We start from the raw sequence: 26,244 nt of genomic DNA, 5'->3' as shown, positions 1-26,244 counted from the left end.
GCGTGTGACTATGCTTGTGTGTGTGTGTGAGTATGCTTGTCTGTAAGCGTGTGACTATGCTTGTGTGTGAGTTTGTGTGTGTGTGTGTGACTATGCTTGTGTGTGTTTGTGTGTGTGTGTGACTATGTGTGTGTGTGTGTGTGTGTGTGTGTGTGTGTGTGTGTGTGTGTGTGTGTGTGTGTGTGTGTGTGACTATGCTTGTGTGTGAGTGTGTGTGTGTGTGTGTGTGTGTGTGTATGCTTGTGTGTGTGTGTGTGTGTGTGTGTGTGTGCTTGTGTGTGTGTGTGTGTGTGTGTGTGACTATGCTTGTGTGTGAGTTTGTGTGTGTGTGTGTGTGTGTGACTATGCTTGTGTGTGTGTTTGTGTGTGTGTGTGTGTGACTATGCTTGTGTGTGAGTTTGTGTGTGACTATGCTTGTGTGGATTTTGTTGGTACATGGTAAGTCTTGTGGGTTTCAGCTATCCAGGACGTTACGTTAGTATTTATTATGCAATACAATAGAAAATACATTTTTTGCTTTAAATTGGCTACATTTATGTAATTTCACTTATTTTAATGCATATACTACTAGCTGGCTATACCACTATTAATCATATATTGTCTTTATTATCATAACTGATATCACTGATTGTCACTGAAATTGGGGTTTTAATCTTACATCTCCATCAGTAAATATGGGAAACCTCTGGACATAATCATTTACTGTCTGAAGTGGCAGCAAAGCTTTTGGAGGCTAGCTTTATCACTGTAGTGCCCAGGTCACCTTCATCCTGTTACCTAAACAACCATGCAGCACCAGGGGTGAAAGGAGGAGAGAGAGAAAGAAAAGACAGGAAGAATCAGGAAAGACATAGACAAAGGAAGAAAGAAAGAACATCTATTTCAGGTACCCAGGCAACCGATGATCGATTGTAGCCAGAAACCAAGGCTTTGGAAGCTAGATGTACAGTTTCTCTGCTTAAAAAAGACAAGCAATGTTTCCCTCACTCCTGAATACCAAGGACCACGCAGAATAAGCTGTGTAATATTGTATTGACAGGTAAGCATCATGACTTAGGAAGTCATACATTACTGAAAAAGTATTTTTGCTCTCATATTAACACACAGTGAATGATAATGATTTTGATAACGCTTTTTACAGTAAAACAATATGTATCACCAAACCTGTTATTGCAACGGGGAGGAGAGCCTCATCTTTCATTCTCGACAGCCTCCTTCACATGTCATTTTGTTTTTCTCTTTCATCAGGTTCATATTTGATTTGCTCGTGTTTGAGCAGTGCTGTTTGTGTTTATAGAAACGCTCTACCTTCCCTGCTTTAGACCCAAAGAGACTCCACAGACACATCAACCCTGAACTTGCAGGTGAATCCATAAACACTGCTTCATCGGACCTCATTGTGGAGTTTCAGGCTCAGTAGTCAAAATGAGCATCACCTGGAAATAATGAAATATTTAAATCAGCAGGATACTGGTGGTGGTGGGGGGGGGGGGGTGTTCAGATCAATAGTAATCCCTGCTGTATCACTGTCAGTGGTGTATAATCCCACTGTATCACTATCAGTGGTGTATAATCCCTGGTGTATCACTGTCAGTGGTGTATAATCCCACTGTGTCACTATCAGTGGTGTATAATCCCGCTGTGTCACTGTCAGTGGTGTATAATCCCTGCTGTATCACTGTCAGTGGTGTATTACTAGGGCCACACAAAGAGTATTACTAGGGCCCTCACAAGACGGCTGTAGTGGGTGACGTCAGACCAGAAACAGGAACCAGGAAATAAACAACAGAGAGATGGAGTTGGGTGGAGCTGAGCGATTGGTTTCGCTCAGCATTTAATGAATGAACAGAACAGTAAATAAAAAAGTTGTAACAAACAAAAAACACAGGACACGGCACTTTCGCCAAATTAAAGAGACAAACAAAACGGACTACACAGACAAACACGGCGATCTGATATTTTAACTATTAACTATTATTATAACCTCCGTCTCCAACCCCGTTCTCCACTCACCGAACACACAACACAACAATGACTATACACCAACATTAACACACAACATATAACACCAAATACACACAGGGGCGGGGACTTTGCCACAGTCAGTCATTTGTACAGTCATGGGAAGGGTAACACCTACCAGTAGAAGACCTACATCCTTCTATCAGCCTTCTTTCAAAGCCAGTTAAATGTACTGTTTTAGTCAAAGTGAATTCTAACAGCGAGATGCTGTTTGCATAATGGATTAATCACTCAAGCAAGGGGACAAGTACATTAAGCAAAAGTGTGTGCTACAAATGGCAGTCGTTTCTATTTTTGTCCGCAGTACATCTGTTAAAGAGATTATACATAACTAAATAATCCCTCAAAAAGGTATACCAGATCCTAGAGTTAAATTAAGTGCAACAAAAACAAAATGAGCATTATTACAAATGTGAAACCACAGAAAAACGCAAGACATTTCACACCTGAACTGCATCCAAACAAACATTGTCACATCGTCTTTTTATTTGCTTTTTATCTGATGAACATCATGAAAGGGTGTGACAGAAATACAATGAGCCTTGATTGTAAATCTCTCCCGACCTGTGAGGCTACTAAGCAAGGACAGTTTTATGGACGGGCTTTTGACCGTTCTTTCCCCGGGTCGGGAAGACGGTCAGTTTGGAAAAAGGCGAGACTCTGCTGCGAGAAAGTATTCACCAGGATGAGAAACAATGTAGCAGCCGCAGATTGTAAAGGTAGCTGCATTCGTTTACCAAGGGGTCATGCGTGACAGCATATAAGGGGGGGATAGAGAATCGTAATCTGTTCTGTCGCATTTGGTTTGTAGTGAGTAAAAGCCAGAAGGACAGTAACAGTGTATTGTTGCCAGAAATCGTGAGTGTTGTGTTTTTGTTTGTTTGTAACTGTCTCGTCTTGTATTGTACGTTACCAGACAGTTAACACAGTTCCGGAGCTGTCGCCAGGGGCAGCACGAAACCAGACAACACTGCACCTCTGTCACAAATAAAACTGTATGTACACTAGCACTAATTCACGCACTAACAGACTTGTGTATGTGTTTTGCGTGGGTGTATAATAAAAACAGGATTATTATTTAAGGGGCAACACAGGGATTATAAATGAAGTAATACATGCCGCTGTATTACTTACCTCCATTATTATTTACTGTTTGTCTTGCAGTCAGGTACTGGACCTTCAAAAATAAATAAAACAAACCTTTTCACCTGGATTACAATTGTCTCTCTGTTCTTTAATCACCTGTACCAGCACGCTATCAATCACTTTGCCAGAAAGGGTCATGCATGTCTGACATCCATAACATCCACACCCAATTCTCACATCACATATCTTGAAAGCCTTATCTGCAGAGCTCAGTACTATAATTGTAATATTTCAGTTTCATGAATACCATTGCTTGCGGTTTCAAATACCGTAATTTTCAGATATAGCCACACACCAGTGTAAAACGCACTCCGATGCATTCCACACTTGTCATTCCTGTAATGAGTTGGTTGTATTACACACTGCTATGGATAACATGCAATGTTTTAGCAATCCTGGTATCAGTTTTTACCCCTGTATACTTCACACAGTAACTACCAGTGTACAGTCAGCTACTAACTCTGCCTTAGTGGAAGAAAAAGCAGTTCAGTGTCTGAAACATTAAGGTAACTTCTGATTGAAGGATTTTATTTATTTATTTATTTTATTATTTAGTATTTTATGAAAAATACAAATCTGGTTAGATGGGGCTTTGTACTGTCGATTTTGTGTAATTGCATTTGGAAAGGGCTAACACATTTCTACAGTACTGTGTTGATATGTTGCAGAATTCAAAACACAAGCTCGTTGAATTTCACAATTAGATTAAGAATATGAGCTGTTCTGAAACATTTTTTGTAAAGTATTACAAAACATCATTATTTCCCTGCGTTTTAAAGATCAGCCAGTGTATTGGATTTCACATTAAGATGAGGTTATGTAATCAAAACACTATACATTGTGAAATTCAGAAATTCTTATAGAATAGGAATTGAAATTGAACTTATGAGCCACTGTGTCTAAAATGATCTACTCCTCAGGAGGGGGTGGAAGGGTTATTTATTAATGTAAGGAAATGAGTCGAGATTTGTGTGTTTGGGATAATAAAAGATAGAGCATGAGTTTCTTCTTTTTAAATGAATCCAAAACTTAAAAACAATAGCCAGAGATTTAGAATGAACGTCAGCACTGTAGGAATGACTGTGTTTTCCATCAGAGTGGATGGAAGTTTGTGAACCTCGTTGTAAAGTGTTAGAGCAAGCGTGGATGCTCACCTCGTGGTTCTCCCCTCTGACACCCGCTGATGTCACAGCCCCCAGGGGGGCCCATCTCTCCCGGTGTCCCCAAGGCCCCCTTCAGCCCCGGGGCTCCTGGCTGCCCAGGCACTCCCTCCGGCCCCCTGGCCCCCACCTTCATTTCACCTGGAGGACCTGCACATGGAAAGACAAAACAGGAGCTTGAACAGGAGCCTGACTGAACATGAGCCTAACTGAACAACACAGGGGCTTGAACAGGAGCCTGACTGGACAACACAGGGGCTTGAACAGGAGCCTGATTGAACAGCACAGGGGCTTGAACAGGAGCCTGACTGAACAACATAGGGGCTTGAACAAGAGCCTGATTGAACAGGAGCCTGACTGAACAGCACAGGGGCTTGAACAGGAGACTGACAGAACAGGAGCCTGATTGAACAACACAGGGGCTTGAACAGGAGACTGATTGAACAGCACAGGGGCTTGAACAGGAGTCTGATTGAACAACACAGGGGCTTGAACAGGAGCCTGATTGAACAGGAGACTGATTGAACAGCACAGGGGCTTGAACAGGAGACTGATTGAACAGCACAGGGGCTTGAACAGGAGCCTGATTGAATAGGAGCCTGATTGAACAGCACAGGGGCTTGAACAGGAGACTGATTGAACAGCACAGGGGCTTGAACAGGAGCCTGATTGAATAGGAGCCTGATTGAACAGCACAGGGGCTTGAACAGGAGACTGATTGAACAGCACAGGGGCTTGAACAGGAGCCTGATTGAATAGCAGCCTGATTGAACAGCACAGGGGCTTGAACAGGAGACTGATTGAACAGCACAGGGGCTTGAACAGGAGACTGATCGAACAGCACAGGGGCTTGAACAGGAGTCTGACTGAACAGGAGCCTGACTGAACAACACAGGGGCTTGAACAGGAGACTGATTGAACAGCACAGGGGCTTGAACAGGAGCCTGATTGAACAACACAGGGGCTTGAACAGGAGCCTGATTGAACAACACAGGGGCTTGAACAGGAGCCTGATTGAATAGGAGCCTGACTGAACAAGAGCCTGATTGAACAGCACAGGGGCTTGAACAGGAGACTGATTGAACAGGAGCCTGATTGAACAACACAGGGGGTTGAACAGGAGCCTGATTGAACAGGAGCCTGATTGAACAGGCGCCTGATTGAACAACACAGGGGCTTGAACAGGAGCCTGACTGAACAGGAGCCTGATTGAACAAGAGCCTGATTGAACAGCACAGGAGATTGAACAGGAGCCTGACTGAACAACACAGGGGGTTGAACAGGAGACTGATTGAACAACACAGGGGCTTGAACAGGAGCCTGATTGAACAACACAGGGGCTTGAACAAGAGCCTGATTGAACAACACAGGGGCTTGAACAGCAGCCTGATTGAACAACACAGGGGCTTGAACAAGAGCCTGATTGAACAGGAGCCTGACTGAACAGCACAGGGGCTGGAACAGGAGCTTGATTGAACAGGAGCATAACTGAACCTCACAGGGACTTGAATATAATCCTGACTGAACAGCACAGGGGGTTGAACAGGAGCCTGACTGAACAGGAGCCTGATTAAACAACACAGGGGCTTGAATTGGCTGCAACATCTATTAATATCCAGATAATTCCTGTGGGTAATTTCAGGGATAATTATTTTAAAAGGGACACTTTATATCATCTACATTTTACCTATAGTTAATTTCTTACCTGTTTAATATTCTATTGTGCATGTTCTGTATGGTTTTCTTTGGCTATTTCTGCTCAGATCACTATTTGTCATTAAGAACATGTGTTTTCATCAGTGCTCGTTCAGTTCCTAATAGTTGATTGATCTCACTTTGTCAAGTCGGGTCTTAAAGGATCCCAGTGATTCAGCCTCATGGTTAGGCAACCCATTCCATACCCTTCTGAAAGCAAGGTTTGTGCTGTGTACTGAACCTAGCATTGTACGCTGAAACCTGTGCAACACTGATTAGCTTACCCACCTCACCGCCCCGCGATCAGCTGTAGGAGTCTTTTCAGAAGCAACGCTGGCTGGAATAGCAGGCACGGTAAATAATGATCATACAATAGACAATCTTAGGAAAATGTAGATGACATCCCTTTAAATTAAACCCCAAAACAGTGGAAAGATGTCTGTGATAAAGATGGTTCACAACATTAAGAGGATTACCTGGTGGTCCTGGTGGCCCCCTGGGCCCTTGCACGTTGAGTCCTTGAATTCCTTTCTCACCGACTGGACCTGGTCTTCCTGTTAAAACAAACACACCAAACATGTAGAAGACACAGTTTTCTAGAGATTTGGGCATGTCTGGCTTGCCTTTGGAAATTCAGTTTGACTTCTGCATGGCTTGCATTTGTAATTGACATTAACAATGTACTTTGCTAAATCTGCAATATACAATATTCTTAATTGGTAAAAATAAATACTATGAACATTAGTCCCTCATTCCCATGATCAAATGTAGGAAGCACTGATCGGAGAAAGAGGAGTTATGAAATGAAATGAAACGACCAGTAATTATGCAACTTGCCCTGATCAACATTAGAACAGCAACAGTTTAGGGTGATGGTGCAAACTTGAAGCCAATAAGGACAGGATCACTGTCACATACTATTTATGTTTCATTTAACTCTTTATTACAGGTTTACTACATACTCATAGAGATTTTAATACTGTATCACTTTACAGATGTGATAATCATGTTTTTGCAAACATATTTTTGGAGGATCGCTCATGGGCCTTTGAGCTCTCTCTCCAACCATTTAATCAGAGTGTGGACAAGCCCATCTGTGTTTAGTGGCAGTACAGACTGAATATATTATATACCTCTAGCTAGTAAAACTAGGATGGACAGAGTTGTTTCGTAGCTAACATAATTCAATTATATAAGGTTACATTCAGTGAGCAGGTGACCTCTGAAGGATGGCCATGGCCCTGCAGGTGTCCACTTGAGCTAACTAGGCGCCTGACCGGTAGAGTCCGTTGTAGCTTAATGAGGAGAAACAGTCCCTGCCGGTTTTGCTTCCCTAACGTGTGGAAGCACCAGAGCCAATGCATCGTAGCCTCCGAACCCCATCGAAGACGGGCGACTTCGCACAATCAGGTCACTAACCTGCGCTACCCTGACTGTATGACACCTCCTGCACACCACACGCCCGTGCCTTTACCAGGCTGTATCATTCCCCATGCACACCACGCGTCCTTCCCTTTATCGGTCAACCATTCAGGGATCTCTCTGAAGGCTCTTACCTTAAACTAATACTTCCCCACACTCCATCCAACTATCGTGGCTGCAACACAGTCAGAGCCATATAGTAAACCAATAGAGAAATTGGTGCCAAAATGGCAGGGCAAAACTTGCAAGATATTTGGAAACTGATACCATTCCGGCTCGAAGGGAATCAGCCTCCTGCTGTTCCACAGCCCAGGCCGTGTGCTCACCTCGCTCTCCTGGGTATGCAGGCTTGCCAGGGTCTCCTGCTGCCCCAGCTCTCCCAGGATCCCCCCTCCTTCCTTTGGGGCCGGTGGGTCCTGGGATGCCTGGCTCCCCTATTGGCCCCACCTCCTCCTTCAGTGGGGCCGGGTTCTGCATTTCATGAAGTAGGGAGTCAAGCTTCAACACGTGCGCTGCAATCACAAGTATTTTATGTTAGATTTTGAAATGTCACAGTTTTCAATTTGTCAGTTTTGGTATATGGAAAACTACAAAGTGGTGTGTAATTCAATATGTTAACGTAACATTATTCAGCAGGTTTCATTTGATTTCATGAAGCCACATTTGTAAATTCTATAGGGTGATGCAAAACGTTTAGCCATAGCTGTACAAGCACATAAAAAGATTAAGATTCTACAATTTTATGAAATGCAAAACTTACTATGGACAAGTTGTTCACAGGATTGGGTTACAAGTTGATAAATGGTAGCTAAGGATTGTGGTTCACCCTGTAAATCAGAAAAACACTGACTTGCTAAGTCAGTACATACAATACAAGCACTTAAGATAAAATAATTGCAGTAAAACAATTACAATCATTGAAGTGTAACAAGCACTGGTCCCAAGTTTCAAAAACTGGAGATTATTTTGAAATTTACATTTCGAATCAATAAAAGAAAAAGAGAACAACAACACTGTATCATGTACAATGATATAATTGGCAACTTGAAATAAGAACTCATCAATAAATGCAGTACCTGCAATCATATGCTGCTAATGACAAACTACATCAGCAATCAGTGATCTTACATACAAGTTTGATTTTGCGGGTTGTACAATGACTGTCACAAGTGTGCAGGTTTGAATGCAAGTTTGGATGGTCTGGTACCAAACTTGCGCACTAACATTATAACTGCACAATGCAGCCCAGGCTTTTCAGCAGTGTTTCCTGCATGAAGAGTATCTTAAAATAAATACACAGTAGCAAGGATGTTGTTTAAACTGCTGTTAAAACTGAAGCCTGCAGAAAAACCTTGAATGGCACCAAATTCTATGCGAAGGGAGTTGTGCCCTGTACATTGAATAAAACATACACCAACCTTTTCTCCTCGCTCTCCTTTATGACCAGGGAGCCCCTGTAACACAACACATCATTAATACTGCTCCTCGGTACATTAACGATGAGTTTAGGCAACTTGATAAGCAAGGTATTACTGTGCTACTATTATTGCTCGCATGGTGTAGTGCTTTCTGAACTGCTAACTAAAAGGGGAGTAATGTTTTAGCATTGTTCAGCATTGAACAATTCCTGAATCTAGCGTTTTGTTGGGTTTTTTTGGTGTCACTGCGTGAGTAAAAACCATAATCAACATATAATTTGGGTTTGTTGCAGCGCGTATACATGTTTACAACAGAACTGTAAACTTTGAAGCCGTCAGCAGAATGACTAAGCGCCTGGACTAGATTAATACACGTCCAACTGGTCTTTCTAGATAATGCACTTACAATGGGTCCAACTGGACCTGGCGGTCCTCTCTCCCCTCCTCCACCTGGGGATCCTGGCATTCCCTGAAATCCCTAAACCACACAGTACAGAAAGAGTCACACTCACACACACAGCATGGATCCAGTAGGACAAAGCAATTGTGTTTAATGATGAGAAGCAAAGCCACTGCATGTATCATTGCTGGGACAGGAAAGGTAACCCTGTGACTTTCACAGGACATGTCTTTGTGAACATGTCTGTGGTGTCTATGTTAAGTATCTAAACAGAGGCAAATCTACATGCCAACAGGCAAAAAATCTAAAGACATGGATAATGACATTCACAACAGTAGTGTGCACGCTCAGTTATTAGAACGCCTCAAGATTTGTCATTTATATCCTTTATATATCTACCAGCATGAAAACCTGGGTGTGAGAATTTTCATTCAGTAATCAATGATGATGTAATAATAATTTTTATATAGCACCTTTCATAGTGGATCACCATAGTGCTTTACAATATACGAGACTACAATGTGTGAACTATGCATCAGCTGCAGAGTCACTTACAACGTCTCAGCTGAAAGACAGAGCATGAGGAGGTTAAGTGACTTGCTCAGGGTCACACAACGAATCAGTGGCTGAGCTTGGATTTGAACTGAGACCGTCCTGGTTACAAGCCTGTTTCTTTAACCGCTGGACCACACAGCCTCCTCAATAGGCACTTGTTCAAGCAACTATGGGGAGGGCAGGTTATTAAAGCTGAGGACTGACTACACACAGATCTGAAAGCTCAAATGTCTGGCACCTGGTCATTTCAACAACGTAGCAAATTATTTCTGTAAGCCAGGACCTGTATAACCCAACAGAACTACAGCAACTTGTACAGCAGCATGTAGCATTACAATGCACTGTTCTACAGCACTGCCATTAAACGGTGGTTATGAGCAGCAGAATCGTTGCGTTCCTTTTACTCAGATTTCATGGCAAAAGTTGCCTTTCACATACCCTGATGGGTACTAATCTGGGACCACCTCGTTAGCTTGGGTAAGACAGTGTGTGTGAATCATGGGCTGTGATTGCAGCTGTACAGTACAATACAGTATTAATTGTGACACAACCTACCCTTGGACCTGAGGGCCCCCCAGGGCCCGCCACGCCTTCCACTCCTCTGATCCCCTGAAACAATAAGAATTGCACCTCAGTGTGACAGTCAGGGCTAGAGACTGTGTACACCAAACAGCAGGCTGAGATGCAGCGATTTCACTGAACTTGAAGGGTTGTTTATTTTGTTTTTTTAAGGACTGTTTACCGATGCATCAATGCCCCTGGGTGTTATTAAGAAACAGCACTGAAATGAAGAAAAGCATTTTTTCTGAGTCTTCGTGTCTGAATTTGCATGTTTCTGAGCACTGCAGGGTAATTTCCTGATATTGTTGAAATAGAACACAGCAAGGTGGTTGAGAATGAGAGTCAAAAGAATGCAGCAAATGGACAGATCAAGAAATACTATAAAGGAACAATTAAAGGAAATAAATGATTCAGTAATGTGTTGCTTCTTAAAAAGACAGCAAGCTCTGTTTTTAAGAATGTGCAAAGCAGGTTTTCCGAGCCAGTTTGGTTATTTACAAACAATTTCGTAGTGGTGTTAAACAGTTAACTTGAATCAATGGCTCTCTCGAAATGTAGCTTGGAACTTCAAAAGCAGGTCCTGTGCGTTTAGTTAGTATTTCATCTTGCCTTTGGGCCTGGTAAGCCGTCTCTTCCTTTAGGCCCTGGAGGGCCAGGGGGACCCTGAAAAAGAAAGAATAAAAAGAGAAGAATACTGAAACCAGGTCTCAATTGTATATAATATAGAGTAGACCCTGGCAGGAGTCAGTATAGACAGAAATTGTGTCTGCCATAATATTCCAGAACAAAGACACAGTTCAGCTGTAGCTTTAATAATTCCTATTTAACTATATATTATAATACATATTGTAAGATAAGCTGTGTTCCACCCCCTCAGTGATAACAAGCTCTGACCTCTCATGGGTGGATATCACCTTGAATCACACTGACCCTACATGATAATCTACATATACTTCATTCAGTGATCAATATAAACAGGAATCCATTGCTGAGATTATGGTGATAGAATAAAGCTGAGGGAAAACAAAGCTACTTTTTCAGGAACAGGGGTTCGAATCCTGGTTCCAGGGGGCCAGGAGACGTAGTTTGAGGCAACTTTGCTGTATGAAACCTCAAGTCTCCCCTGGTGTGCTGTGCGGGGACCTGAAACCTAGTCTCCTGAAACCAAGTGCCAAGCCACAGAGTGGCTTCGTGTTCCCTCAGCTTAAGTAGATACATTGCTTAAAATTAGAATAACACAAATCATTTACAAAGAACCTGAAACGGTTTATCCATCACGTTTTATGAATGACAGCCATCTACTGTCACACTAAACATGATAGCAGAACAACTTTGTCAAACAAGCATGTTAGTAACAAACATTTGCACGTACATCATTGGAGCTATCTGAAAGTGTAAGCCTGACAGATATGTCCCCAGATTACAGAACTGACTAGATATATAGATTAGATTAGATATATTTCAGTGTTGTGTGTACATAGTGCACAGATGCCTCCAGAGTTTGTATCGTACAGTCAGCACTGTGAAACACTGACATGAACATGACTGAATGAAGTAAGGAGTAAACAAAGCCAGGTAAGAACTATTTGCGAACCAGTCAACTTGCTCAAAACCGCAGGACTCAAATGATGAGTCATTAAAGGATATACGTCATATTTCTCAGCAGATGCAATTAACAGACTATAAAAACACAAAACCGGTTTCAGCCCAGAAGAAGAACAATGGAAACTTTTGTTTTGCTTCTGAAAATGTTCAGCTGTTAACCCCCTATTGTCCCGACTGGATATGCAAACACAATGGGAAGAAATACCACATGAAACTAATGTGGGATCCCTTCCATCCCCTGGGGCAGAGTGCTGCTGAGTGGAGCAAATAAGAGGACCAGAAAAACATGGAAGCTGAAGATGAATTTTATTTGAACTATTTTGCAGTACGAAAAAACCCTGCAAAATCGGCAGTTCACTGTCTCAGCATCCCTTATTGAGCAATGCAACACAGCTGGTCCAGCAAGGGCAGGGAAACACCAGCACACATCACAACACAATGCAGTTCCACCAAAGTGGTAACAGACGCAGTGAGGAGTGCTGGCTCACAGACAGCGCCGGTTAAGCAGGCTCCACACCTGAGAGATCAGTTGCTCAGCTTGGTTGTGTGCAGCTGAATCCCTTATATGGAACATTTCTGCAGTCATGCAAGCAGTCGCGCAACTGGTTGCTTACAACAGAAGCAAGCTCTACTTTCAAGCGATCTGCTGAGCGATAGTGATGTTTCTGATAATGTGCACAGTTGCAAAATATGATTGGTTGTTACAATCTCCTGACTGTTTACTTTCCTGTGGTAAAGAGGAGGTGCATTTAAAAAGATGTCAACTATTTATAAATATGTCAACTATATGCCCCATGTTTCTTTTTTTTCACCCCATTTTTCTCTCCAATTTAGAATTGCCAATTGTGTTATTATTAATCCTGGTTCACCGCTGCAACCCCTGGCAACTCGGGAAACTACGGGTGACACACACGTCCTCCGAAATGCATCCCTGCCCAGCCGTCTTTTTTCACACTGCAGATCCACAGCGAAGTCACCAGACCTATAGTGCTGGAGGACAACACAGATCTGAATGGCTCCACTGCAGACGCCCTATCAGCCACAGGGGTCGCTGGTGCGCGGGGAATCGTGGATTGCCCTGCCTACCTAAGCCCTCCATATCCGGGCGGCACTCGGCCAATTGTGCGCCACCCCCTGGGAACTCCTGGTCACAGTTGATGACATAGCCTGGATTCGAACCTGCGACTTCCAGGTTATAGGGCTCATCCTGCACTCCATATGAAGCATCTTTATGCTGTGAAACTTGTTGCAGAACTAGTTGCTCAGATGTGGAGGAAGCAGTTGCAGGTTGCAGTTGCATCGCTCAGGTGTACACCCGGCTTTACACACACACACCTCTTTACCATCCTCAATAATATGTCAATGTGGGAGCGGTATACTTCGAAAACTATTGTATTGAGATGGAATAATTTATCCAGGTTAGCTTGAATTAGGACAGCAGGAGAGGAAATATTAAAATATATTACAGCTGCTGGAAATGCTGAACTGTTAGCTGCCAGTAGCATTGAGAGTTTGTGCGGAAATTATGAGAAAGCTGTGAAGTACTTTAAGGTGTGGTGTAGCTGTTATTTTGTTATTCTAAAGGTCAGCCTCTCTCTAAAGGAATGTGTGGTACGTACAATGAAAGCACAGTGGCTTTATTGTTTGCAATACAGCTTGAAGCTAGGCATGCACTCCAAGCTACAGTATGCAACTGCTATGCAGGCCATCTGTATTGTTGAGGTTGATCTATGCATTTAAAAGGGATTATATCTACAGCTAAAGGGTCTAACAGATTTTATGCATTTAAAGGAATTAATATCTCTAGAAAAAGGGACTTCATGCGACTCTCATGGGGGAAATTCATTGTCTTTTATAAAGAATGTCAGTTGTAACTTCGGTGCTGTGCACACAGAGGGACCTCTGGACAGTATGACAGAATCAGAAACTGGACGCTGAGCCAAATGACCACTGAGTGTTCTAGAAATAACATAATTAAGGTTGTAAATCTCGCTAAGAGAACACTTTTATATATTTACAGTATACTGTGAGAGAGAGGCCCTGCACTCTTTTGTGATAAGCAGTTGGGTATATAAGCTGAGGATTTGGTCTTTCCTAGAATTGTTTCATTTTCGATCAAAAATAGAAAACTCCTTCTTTTTTAAGGGGCGAGGGATGGAGAAATTGAGAGCATGCCTCAAGACTGTTCTGGACTAGAAAGAGCACCCCTTCTCTTAGAGGGGTGAGGGTGGAAGCAGTCCAGTCTTCATGCATCAAGCCTGCCCAGGACTGGAGGGAGCACCCCTTCACGTAGGGGGGTGAGGGTTGGGAGCAGTCAGCCTCCGTGCCTCAAGCCTGCCTGGGACTAGAATGAGCACCCTTTCTCTTAGGGGGGTGAGGGAGGGAGCAGTTCAGTCTCCATGCCTCAAGCCTGCCCTGGACTGGTAGGAGCACCCTCTCTTAGGGGGTGAGGGAGGTAGTAGTTCAGTCTCCATTCCCACCCCACATTCCTCCTTGAACATAATTATAGTCGCTTGGGATTGTAAAATAAGGGAGCCTCATAGCCTTGAAAAGCCATGACCTAGATTGCTGTTACCTGTAGTCCTGGTTTACCGCTGTCTCCTTTTTCTCCTTTCTTCCCAGGAGGGCCCTATGAAATAAAAATAAATAATGTAGACTAGTATTGTGGATTCACTGGCAACCAAACACCAGCTCAACCCTATCAATGTTATTAAGTACTGAAGGAGAGTTTTCTTTTGTTTATCACATTATATTCCTATTGGCTGAATAAGGGGTCTCGCCACTCTCACCATACCCACCTCAGGCCCCCGGACAGCCATTCCACTTGGCCCCTGGGACCCCAGTGGACCTCCCCTTCCATCGGGCCCCGGCTTCCCTGGAGGTCCAGGCTCTCCCTGGGGAACAAGGTGATACCATTGTTAAGTGTAGTATTGAACTTTTTCAGAACTGTTTTATTTCTATTTACATAAAATAAAGCTTAAAGTTATAAAATGCAAATCATTTTCAGCAATGCTAAAAAATTATCTTCTATTTTAAATACTGAACGTGTTTGTCCCTGAAAACACATAAACACCACAGGTTACACACATGACATAATAATAAATATTGGGGTACCATTCTAACTTTTAAGATTCATGTCATTTTGTTTACCAAAAAAAATTGAATTGTTTCTTTAGTTTACTATGCCTTGGCAAAACAAAGGTTATATAAATGTTAGTCATATCTTTATTGTTTTAATGTTAAAATAAGCTTTCTTTCTTTCTTTTAGGAAAACACATTGAGACTTTGCTTGAGAAATGAGTCTATTCTTAACAGTAATGCCAGGTCATTAACTACCAGGTTTCAAGGGGATTGTTACAATTATTAACCAAACACAGCTTCATTTTAAACAATCATTCATTATGAGCCACTTCTGCCATTGCTAAGAGAACCATTTCTTTCTGCAAAGCTCTGTGATATTTTATTTTTCATTATTGTCTACGAAAAAAAGATTTATGAAAATTGTACTAATCCTAGTCAAACACATTAAAACTACAACAATTACACAGAAAAAAAACAGCAGTTATGTGTGATATTATCTTTCCAGACCTGTCTACAGATTGGCAGTGTTGAAAGAGCTGAAGAAGGTATTCTTAGTCATTAAGAAATCCAATCCATACAAATACTTGTAATCTTACGTTTGAATCGAATCAGTGACAGATCAATAAAGCAGTGCTCCAGTAGTGGGGCGCTTTCATTGTTTCATTTTCTATCCAGCTTCCTCCTGCAAGAGGTTCCAAATCAAGGTCTCTTTGTGCTGAACCACAACAATGCCGGCAGGCTGCTGTGGAATCTTACTTTACTGAGCAGCCATGGGTTAGAAGGAAATAAAAAAAAAAAGACTTTTCCAAGAAACAAGCATTAATATATTGAACTTTATGTCAGCCACGCTCAGATAGAAACTGTGAACAAATCTGTGTAGCTTTGTTCACCCAGGGTAGTCTTTTGGAAGTGTTACAGAACCACCTCACAGTTTGCAAGAAGCACACAACTTTAACGTTCCAGATTAGCTGGTATTTACAGGACTCGGCTTTCGCCCACATAAAATGAGACAGCAGTGGTGGGAACGAACCAAGACGTAGCTTTGCTGTAATATGTGAGCCTTCAGCGCTTTTCCTCCGTGTGGATTTCCTATTGGCCTGGTGTTGATGGCTGAAGTGTAATGCTGGCTCCAGGGATCAGCCAAAGTGCTGCTTCCCTAGTGCCTCAGCATGGCAACAGTCTGGAATGAGCTGAGTGGAGCACCCAACCCAGCCCAGTCTACTTACCACAGCCATCCACTCCTTTACACTGATCTTAACTTCCTCCATCACTTGCCTTAGTCACCTATTCCTTTTCATTGATGTTAACTTCATCCGACACATTTTCAGAGGTCCCCAATCTTCAACCAGAGCCAGTTACTGCTTCTAGCCTCCTCGGGTTGAGCCTTCACTATACACCACGATTCCTGTCCACTGAATCCAATATCTCTGAGAAGTCAGGTGTTGGATTGGTACAGGCTACCGTGGTAGTCATGGTGGTCATGTTATCCATGTATGGTTTAAGTGGTGGCAGCCGCATGCCAGAAGCTAGCCGTTCTCCTCCCACTACCCATTCTGAGGCACTAATAAGGACTTCCAGTGCCATGGGGAACGCCAATGGAGAAACAATGCAACCTGCCACGATTCCAACTTCGAGAAACTACCAAGCCGTGGTAAACTCTGGAGAAGTGCAAGTCCCTGAAGCAGGCTTTTACTAACCCTGTTATAGGACTGGACATGCTGAAGAACTAAAATGCAGCCCAAAGGAGGTTATGTGACCCTGGACCATATGCATGAGCTAAATCCAGGAATGTTACATGAAAGTTCTTCTGTTGCTAGATCACACTGACATGCTCCAAGCATCCCGGAAAGCATGGGGTATATATTTTTCTTCATAATCCAGACTGTTGTGGTATTTGTATTCACACGCCTCATGGGTTGTATAGCTAAACATTTCCTTACATTTTACACAGGGGCGTTCACCAGCAGGAAGAGGATTTCACTCATGAGCATCGCAGTGCGCCCAGTCCATGCTCCCTCCTGCAACAATGCTGGTGTTCTGACAGAAATGAGTGGTGGATTGAGGGAACGGAAAAGCAGCATTGCTGCAGAAGAGAGCATGGTCTGGTTACATGATGATGCTCAGAACAGAAATTCTCTTTCTCCTGGCAAATGCCAGTCTAGCAGTTACTACAGTTTAGCAATCCTGTTTGTAAGCCTTTCATACACAACTGAAGCCCTGTAATGACCTCTAGTGGAGACAAACAGTAAAGCATATGTTTTACCCTTATTACACTTTTTCAACAGGTTCAAACTGGTGCGATTATAGAACATCCACAATTATTAAACTATAATCAATTTACATATGTTTCAATCAGAAGTATTTTTCAATGGATTATATAACAACTGAAAGCGAACTTAAAAGCTCACACAGAAATAAAACCACTATTTAATTCAAGAATACGTTCACTGACCTTCTCTCCTTGTTCCCCACTGTCACCTCTGGAGCCCCTTGGCCCGGGAGGACCCTGGGAAAGTAAAACGGATCAGAGAACTGCAGTGGATGAAGGAAATAAGGGGATATGCTGTTCTGTTACCAGGCTATTACTCGTTCGTTCTACTCTCTGATCGGGTGTGAGATGTCACAGAGTGCCAGTGTAAGGGTTATGCATGAAGCTATACATGGAATTAACTACTTTGTTACACTGTAAGGATGAGACCACACCATGTTCCCAATACCCACATAACATTCTACATTTAACATCACTGTTTAGATGCAATACTTGCCACTAATATTAACAGAGAGGCAACTGATCAGATTACCTGAATCCCTTTAGACTGATTCACCGATGATCCATGATGATCCTGGAGGTATTGGAGGCTTCTCTGTCTGTGTCGCCTCCATGCCCGGTATTTATACCATATGGGCTCAAGAAATACATGACTACAGTCTGTTTTTATTATCATACTAATTATCAATAGAATTTAGCCCTTGGTGGAAGCACTTACTGGGGGTCCCGGGGGTCCTGGAGCCCCCTTGATATCAGAGGTACAGGTGCAGGCATGGGCTGGAGGGGGGCAGCTCTCCTCATCCCTCTGGGAGAAGACACACGAACCAAATCAGTACAGGTACGACGAATGGTCCCACACACTGTATTACTGTAATTTTTGTAAAACGGCACTGCAATGGATATGTACTGGAGATTTATTAAGCGACGGCAATACATACTATGCAGGATTTACTGTAAAATTCGACACTCTGAATTTGAACTACTTACATTAACACTGTTCTACTATTACCCATGGATACAGAGCCATTGGACTGCCATTACAGTGCTACCAGAGACCATTTGGTAAGGGTTTTTAGCTGTCGGACTTTTAAATCAGTGGTTCTTAAACTTCTTAGATGGCACCCCTGTTCTTATCTGTGGTGCATGACACCCCCCCCCCCCCCCCCCCCCTACACACACACACGTACATATGCTGGTAAAAAAAAAATCCTACATGCCACTGGCTTCTCTGTATGTGCACACCACGTCGTGAGCCAGTAAACAATGTGCATCACCATCTGGCAGTGGACATTCAATAATATGCAAGCTTAAATAAAAGGCACCAGTCAGATGCACAGGGCCATCGAGAAACATTGACATGCCATGAGATTAGCTTTAAGTTCATATATATATATATATATATATATATATATATAGGTTAAGATGTGCGTGGTAATTTTGTTTTTTTCCTGAACCTTCTCACAGCCCCCCAGGATACACTGTGTGCCCTCCAGTTTGGGGTAAACGGTGAAGCATCAGTGATTTCCGTTTGCAGCGCGGTTGCTGTCCGAGTCCCTTACCAGGGCTGGGATGTCGCAGCAGGCATCTTGGGAAGCCCAGGAAGTGCTGCACACAATCTCAAAGGACTGGATCTGGAACTGGACAGGAAGACAGGAAAGTGATTGCAGCTCGGTTACACAATGTTTCACTGCACTCTATCTGCAGGAGGGCTCCAGTCAGGCAGTCTGCGCTTAGGTGTTAGAATAGAGGAAAGGTTTGGAAACGAGAAAAGGCCAAGAGAACACCATACTCCCCTACTAGGGGGAAATCATTTAAAAGCATAGAATCTAGTCTTGTTTTAAAAGTTTCTTACTACTTCACCTGGTTGGCTATTCCATGCATTTATAACTCTTTATGTAAAAAAAGTGCTTCCTACCTTCTGTTCTAAACTTACTTTTAGTGTGCCAGTAAGCCAAATGTTTGCTGTATTTACTTTAAGTGATCAAAATATGCATCTTTTCACTGTTCTTTCAAAAATGATAATTTTCACAGGGAATTACATATAACACGACACAAATTAAAAAAAAAAAATCACATCTGTGATAACCTTGAAAAAAATAGAGCTTTAGTTATACTCCGTTTACCACAGTTTGCCATGTTTTTATTTTATATGTTTCATGTTGGAAAACATGGATTGAGAATTGATTAGCAGTTTGCTACGCATGTGGACTGGCAGAGCTATACTGGTGTTTTTTTTCTGAAAAGAGACTAATATTGCAGATAGCAGACTGTTTGGTTCAAATTGCATGTACTGCTAACAATTGATAGAGACCTTGTGTCTACAAGTTTCTTGCCAATATTGAATGCAAGCTAACGAGATAACAATGCTGTGGACTAGAAGGGAACAGGTTCTAGACTTCAGAGAGATCAAAAGAGATAATCCCACTGGCATCAAAGGGGGTCGCAAGGAGATAACAAAAGGCAGATGTATGGACCTTTTGCCTCCAGGAGTGTGAAGAATGCACTGAGTTCAGAGGTTGTCACACTAGACTACACACACAGACACACACACATTAACACTCACACAATAAATTAAATTACCTTGACCATTGGTTAAGTGTCAGAGAAAGGGGAGGTGGACCATCTATACAGAAGGGTATTTAATGTCATGCAAACATTGTAATGATGAGTATTCTGTTTGTCCTGTACCTGGGACCAGACTCCCTGCATATCTCAATAAACCTGGCAACTGACTGAAGAAAAGGACTCTGTGCATTTTCTTGAATCTACTTAATCACCATCATTTTTTTGTAAGTTACTTCACTTCACCATACCGTTCTGGGCTTTCCAATGCTTACCTATGCTTTGCCATGCTTTATTACACTTTGCAGTGTTTATAAGGGTACACCCTGGCTTAAAAAGGGAATGTTCCAGTCTATTTCATATTAACAGATTATTTTGTATTATTATTATTATAATTTCTGGCAGCCGTTTAAAATATCACTTTACATTCCTATACATCCTACTTTGAAGTTTGTAATGTTTTTAATAGGCTAAAATGCACATACTATAGCGTGCAAATATATTATAACACCTCAGCAGTTATATCTTGGGTTAACATGCACAATTCAATCGGATATGAGAGGTTCTGCTGTAGCTGGACCCTGTACATAGCACCAGTTTGCTCAAGGAGATGAGACTTTACACACTGGTTTCATGGGGGATGTCACTTACTGGTGCGGATCCACTCCGGGGTCCCCTGGCCTTCACTAGCTTGCCAAGCATCTCAAAGCCCGTAGTGGGAATGTTTCCCAGAGGATTCACTGAGCTCTGAGCAATCTGCTGGCAGTCAATGTAAAGAACAGCGCTGGTCTGGCTTACAACCACGTGCACCTAGAAAAATAAAAACACAGGCTTCTAATCTCACAAAGTGAGGAGCACACTGTCAGTCTTCTTACTGAACATCTCCAGGCTGGGTCCATACACATGACAATCAGCCAATAAGCGACCTGTTTGCAAACAGTGATATCGGCACACATCCTTCATGACCCAACGAAAGAGCTTTATTTAGAAAAGCTTGGTTTACTGGAAACCTGGGCTCATAATCCATCACTGCCCTGTGGCTGTGACAGTTTCCAAGGGTGAAAATCTCTTTCAGATCAAAACCCTGACAATGTCTCTATTGTAGCTAACAAATAGTTAAAATTAAACTTCTCTGCCATGCACATCTATCTTTGTATAGGAGTTTTGAAAGAAACGCATACTAACATGTACTTTCATTTCAGAACTTGATATCAGGTACTATACTAAGTTAAAGAAAGCTTGGTTTACAAGCCATGCTTTTAGACTGTCCTGCACTGTCCCGGATCATTTCACCTGGACAGTAAAATTGTCCCCACCTCTCCTTCACCAGATTCTTTCCCATCATTAACCAATTAGCTGCTTCCCTGGTTGACTGACATGCTTTTAGCCAGTAACATGCATTGACCCAGAAAAAATACTGCTGAGGTGAAATGACTTAGGGAATACAAATAGTTAACTCAAGAATAAGGCAGAGAAGCATAGAGCTTCCACTACCCTACAGTAGTACCAGTAATCATGTATTAAAAATAAAATACATATGCACCATAACTTGTTATTTTAAAACTGCTCATCTGAGACCTATGTAGCCAATGGAAGTGTAAAATGGCTAAGATTTATTTTGTTAGCTACAATTGCTTTAAACGGGGCACATACTGTAACTAAGTGTACATTTTTTTTTTCTCCCTAAATTCAAACAGTAACCCCTGCAACCTGCTTTCAGCCAATCGCCCCTTTTGAGCGCAGATCCTGACCTTGTGAAAACTCCCATAGAACAGCTTCCTGAGCTCTGGCTGGTCGAAGGTCACTTCCTGAATCGCTCGCCTGTAATCATGGTTGAAGTACTTGAGGGTTTTCCTGCCAGCTGAACAAAACAAAATGTCAGGGTACTGCTCGGAAACATCCTTTTAGCTTTAAACTTTGAGTAAAAAGCCATTCAACTAGTTAGTAGATTGTGACGATCTCTGATTAAAAGGGAGGGTCTTGCTCAGACGGGCCATCATAAATGCTTCATCATAAAGGCCATCATTGATACACTGGTAAAACTCAGTGCTGCCTCCGCACTTTCAACAGGACCAGATTCCAATTGGCAACAGCCTAGATTTGGATCCTCTGCCCTGCTTGTTTATCCAAACTGTACTGTCCTGCTATAATCACAGGATAACATCTCTGAAACCCCAAGGAACGTGAAGGGCAGAGAGGGTCCCCTTGTTATAAAACCGATAAAAACATTCCAGGTTACCTGAGCTTGAATTGAACCCATGCCTCCAGAGATGACGCGACTGAAAGGCCAGTCTTTTTAGTTTTTTTTAATTTGGATGGAACAACGATAATGATAAAGAAGAATAACTTACAGTCCAGCACTACTCCTATTTGTGGCTGGAAGTCCTCGTCTGTGATCTGCCAGACTGCGAAAGGCTCCTTGGGCGTGTCTTGGAGGAGCCTTAATAACAAGCTGATGGTGTGCTCTGGTGGGATCCCAGCAGGGTGTATGAGACTAAACAAGAAATATTACAACACATTCATTCAGCAACATTAACGCTCATGCGTCCTCATAATCCCCTTGGTTACCTTTCACAATATATGTCCTGTGATTTCCCAGTAGTAGTCGTGGTAGAATCATTTAATAGCGATGTATACATCAGCAAAAATCTTTCATGAACTGACAGCCTTATTTTGCACAGGTTTCCGTTATTGCTATATAAATATAAATAGTAGTGACACTGTACATATTGCCTCACTTTAAAAGTACATGTTAAGCAGCGCCCCTTATTTCTGTCTTGTATTTTATTTGATGTAATATTGCTCTGTAGAAAGTGCAAATAATTATTCAGAAGCAAAGCTGGAAGTTAGGTTGTAAAAGCAGATCAGCTGACTCTACTGCTGGGAATCCTGAATACTGTATCCAAGTCAACCGGTAACAGTACAACAGCATGTTAAACAGACAGCTGTGTATAGTGCAGAAACTACTATTTTATTTACATATAAATGCATATACTGCACGGAGCCTTTTACTCTTAGAATAAAATCACCATTTTTTGTAAAACCCATACATTTTTCAGTAAAAATGAGGGGAGAATTAAACATGCAGGGCCTGGATGAGAAGCCAGCATTGGGTGTTTTACAGCAGAACTCGCCTGGTGCGCTGTGTCAGCTGCACGTCCTTGTAAATGGTGTACGAGGGAACGCCGCTGAAGACAAAGGGCTCCATAGACACGCCCTCCACAGAGGAATACTCAGCCTGGGTCAGTCCAAACGCTTCCATCATGTTAAACCCTAAGGGAAGAATCAAAACTTCCTACATTATTTTAAGCATTGAAAGAAGAACAGCATTGAAAAGCACAGTTGGGCTTAACCCCTGTTCATTTGAGTGATGTACCACACTAGACTTTGTTTTTGATGCAAATCTATTTAAATAGTGTCATGCATTCAAATTGCTATACAGGCATCACTAATGCTTACTCTTCTGCAGGCTTCACTAATGCTCGCTCTTACACAGGCTTCACTAATGCTTGCTCTTTTACAGCCATCACGAATACTTGCTCTTATACAGGCTTCACGAATGCTTGCTCTTATACAGACTTCACTAATGTTCTTATAAGGCTTCACTAATGCTTGCCGTTATACAGACTTCACTAATGTTCTTATAAGGCTTCACTAATGCTCGTATACAGGCTTCACTAATGTTCTTATACAGGCTTCACTAATGTTCTTATAAGGCTTCACTAATGCTTGCCGTTATACAGACTTCACTAATGTTCTTATAAGGCTTCACTAATGCTCGTATACAGGCTTCACTAATGTTCTTATAAGGCTTCACTAATGCTCGTATACAGGCTTCACTAATGTTCTTATAAGGCTTCACTAATGCTCGTATACAGGCTTCACTAATGCTTGCTTTTATACAGACTTCACTAATGTTCTTATAAGGCTTCACTAATGCTCATATACAGGCTTCACTAATGCTTGCTTTTATACAGGCTTCACTAATGTTCTTATAAGGCTTCACTAATGCTCGTATACAGGCTTCACTAATGCTTGCTCTTACACAGGCTTTACTAATGCTTGCTATTATAAGGCTTCACCAATGTTCTTACAGACGCTTCACTAATGCTCGCTCTTACACAGGCTTCACTAATGCTCGCTCTTATACAGGCTTGTGGCATCGTGCTCCGCCCCTGTGCATAGTTCTGTGTTCGGTGAGCGGAGAACGTGTGTGGAGAAGGAGAAAATAAAAAAAGAAACAAAAGAAAAAGTAAATATAAGTTGCTTTGACTCACCGTGTTTTTTTTTTTTCTGTTCATTCACCGTCTGTTTACTGTTTTGTCATTTTGTTCGTCTATTTGTTTTGGCCCAAAGTGCCGTGTTCTGTTTTGTTCAACCTTTTATTATCGTTTGTTTAGTAAACATACCGAGTGCCGCAGCGTTTCAGTTTTCAATCACATTACTGCCTGTCTGTGTACTCCTTTCTGGCCTGACGTCACCCCTACAGCCAGCCTGTTCACAAGGCTTCACTAATGCTATTATACAGGCTTCACTAATGCTTGCTTTTGTACAGGCTTCACTAATGCTTGCTCTTACACATACCTTTGACAAGGTTGTTTCTCATGTTGACTTCTGGACACACTAAATAAAAGAGAAATGTTAGATTTGAGAATATGAACTCTGCATAAACTCTGTTGCTATGCACTGAGCCGCTATAGGAAAAGTAAATTGTATGCTGCTGCCGCTGCTAAAGTTAATAATTCTGCACTCCTTCTAACTGAAGCTCAGCTATTTTCTGTATATCGTTACATAACATTGAAATGTATTGAATAGAAACAGACTCTTCTATTACTGTACCATGTTCACACTTTTGACTTTGTTTTATTATTATTTGTTTATTTAGCAGATGCCTTTATCCAAGGCAACTTAAGGAGACTAGGATGTGTAAACTATGCTTCAGCTGCAGAGTCACTTACAACAACGTCTCACCCGAAAGACAGAGCACAAGGAGGTTATGTGACTTGCTCAAGATCACACAGTCAGTCAGTTTCAGGTACAGCATATGTATTGTAAAGCTGCAGTATATATTTTAAATGTATGACCCATACATTACATAATAAAACATATTGAAAGCACATTTGCTTTCATATGGGAAGATAAGATCCCCATGACATACAGCCACAGTATGCGTTCATAAAATATGATGGACTGTCTGGCTGTGCTATAGAATTTGTTTACCCTGTTTCATCACAATGGGAAAAGCAGTTCTCAAGATAGATGTAACACACTCCAATGAGACAGACAGCATAATACATATAGCTGTACTGACTCCACTAAATCCTAGTGGGAAGGGATCGTGGTTCATATATTATAAAGCAGTGTAACATAAAGCAGTGCAATGTAAAGCAGTGTAATGTAAAGCAGTGTAATATAAAGCAGTGAAACATAAAGCAGTGCAATATAAAGCTGTATAATTTAAAGCAGTGCAATATAAAGCAGTGTAATGTAAAGCAGTGTAATATAAAGCAGTGTAATATAAAGCAGTGCAATATAAAGCTGTATAATTTAAAGCAGTGCAATATAAAGCAGTGTAATATAAAGCAGTGTAATATAAAGCAGTGTAATAAAAACAGTGTAATATAAAACAGTGTAATATAAAGCAGTGTAATATAAAGCAGTGACACATAAAGCAGTGCAATATAAAGCTGTATAATTTAAAGCAGTTTAATATAAAACAGTGTAATATAAAACAGTGCAATATAAAGCAGTGTAATAAAAACAGTGTAATATAAAGCAGTGTAATATAAAGCAGTGTAATATAAAGCAGTGACACATAAAGCAGTGCAATATAAAGCTGTATAATTTAAAGCAGTTTAATATAAAACAGTGTAATATAAAGCAGTGTAACATAAAGCAGTGCAATATAAAGCAGTGTAATAAAAACAGTGTAATATAAAACAGTGCAATATAAAGCAGTGTAATAAAAACAGTGTAATATAAAACAGTGCAATATAAAGCAGTGTAATAAAAACAGTGTAATATAAAACAGTGAAACATAAAGCAGTGCAATATAAAGCACCTACCTTCATTGTTCTTAGGCATGAATCTGGGAGAAGACGGTAGCTTTGCTGTAGCAGAGCCTGATAAGAGATAAAACTAATTTAATAATGATTTATATGTCACCAAAACCCCTGAAGTATTTACAGCAGTGTGCATGTTTATTAGAACACCCCATTGCTTGTGTATATAATACAGCAGTGTGCACATGTATTAGAACACCCCATTGCTTGTGTATATAATACAGCAGTGTGCACATGTATTAGAACACCCCATTGCTTGTGTTGTTTTGATTGTTGTACTATGAAA

The 26,244-nt window shown here is 41.6% G+C and overlaps 1 protein-coding gene across 1 annotated transcript in view; it reads right to left on the bottom strand.

Annotated features, from left to right (window-relative positions):
- Positions 1 to 343: 343 nt before the first annotated feature.
- Positions 344 to 26,244, bottom strand: part of LOC121319211 (collagen alpha-1(XIV) chain) — a 61,481-nt gene continuing 35,580 nt past the window's right edge. The window contains exons 23-42 of the mRNA XM_041256412.1: positions 25,962 to 26,018; positions 24,481 to 24,519; positions 23,031 to 23,169; positions 22,248 to 22,390; positions 21,648 to 21,757; positions 20,548 to 20,706; positions 18,894 to 18,971; positions 18,053 to 18,139; positions 17,518 to 17,571; positions 14,783 to 14,878; positions 14,560 to 14,613; positions 10,989 to 11,042; positions 10,374 to 10,427; positions 9,270 to 9,341; positions 8,864 to 8,899; positions 8,206 to 8,272; positions 7,772 to 7,957; positions 6,500 to 6,577; positions 4,323 to 4,478; positions 344 to 1,436 (exon numbers count right to left, since the gene is read on the bottom strand). Of these exons, the coding sequence (XP_041112346.1) occupies positions 1,414 to 1,436; positions 4,323 to 4,478; positions 6,500 to 6,577; positions 7,772 to 7,957; positions 8,206 to 8,272; positions 8,864 to 8,899; positions 9,270 to 9,341; positions 10,374 to 10,427; positions 10,989 to 11,042; positions 14,560 to 14,613; positions 14,783 to 14,878; positions 17,518 to 17,571; positions 18,053 to 18,139; positions 18,894 to 18,971; positions 20,548 to 20,706; positions 21,648 to 21,757; positions 22,248 to 22,390; positions 23,031 to 23,169; positions 24,481 to 24,519; positions 25,962 to 26,018 (1,742 nt within the window). The 3' untranslated portion in view covers positions 344 to 1,413. The remainder of the gene's footprint in view (positions 1,437 to 4,322; positions 4,479 to 6,499; positions 6,578 to 7,771; positions 7,958 to 8,205; positions 8,273 to 8,863; positions 8,900 to 9,269; positions 9,342 to 10,373; positions 10,428 to 10,988; positions 11,043 to 14,559; positions 14,614 to 14,782; positions 14,879 to 17,517; positions 17,572 to 18,052; positions 18,140 to 18,893; positions 18,972 to 20,547; positions 20,707 to 21,647; positions 21,758 to 22,247; positions 22,391 to 23,030; positions 23,170 to 24,480; positions 24,520 to 25,961; positions 26,019 to 26,244) is intronic.

Source organism: Polyodon spathula, chromosome 8 (genome assembly GCF_017654505.1).
Source record: "Polyodon spathula isolate WHYD16114869_AA chromosome 8, ASM1765450v1, whole genome shotgun sequence".
Lineage (NCBI taxonomy): Eukaryota > Metazoa > Chordata > Actinopteri > Acipenseriformes > Polyodontidae > Polyodon > Polyodon spathula.
This window is presented reverse-complemented; position numbering and strand designations above follow the sequence as displayed.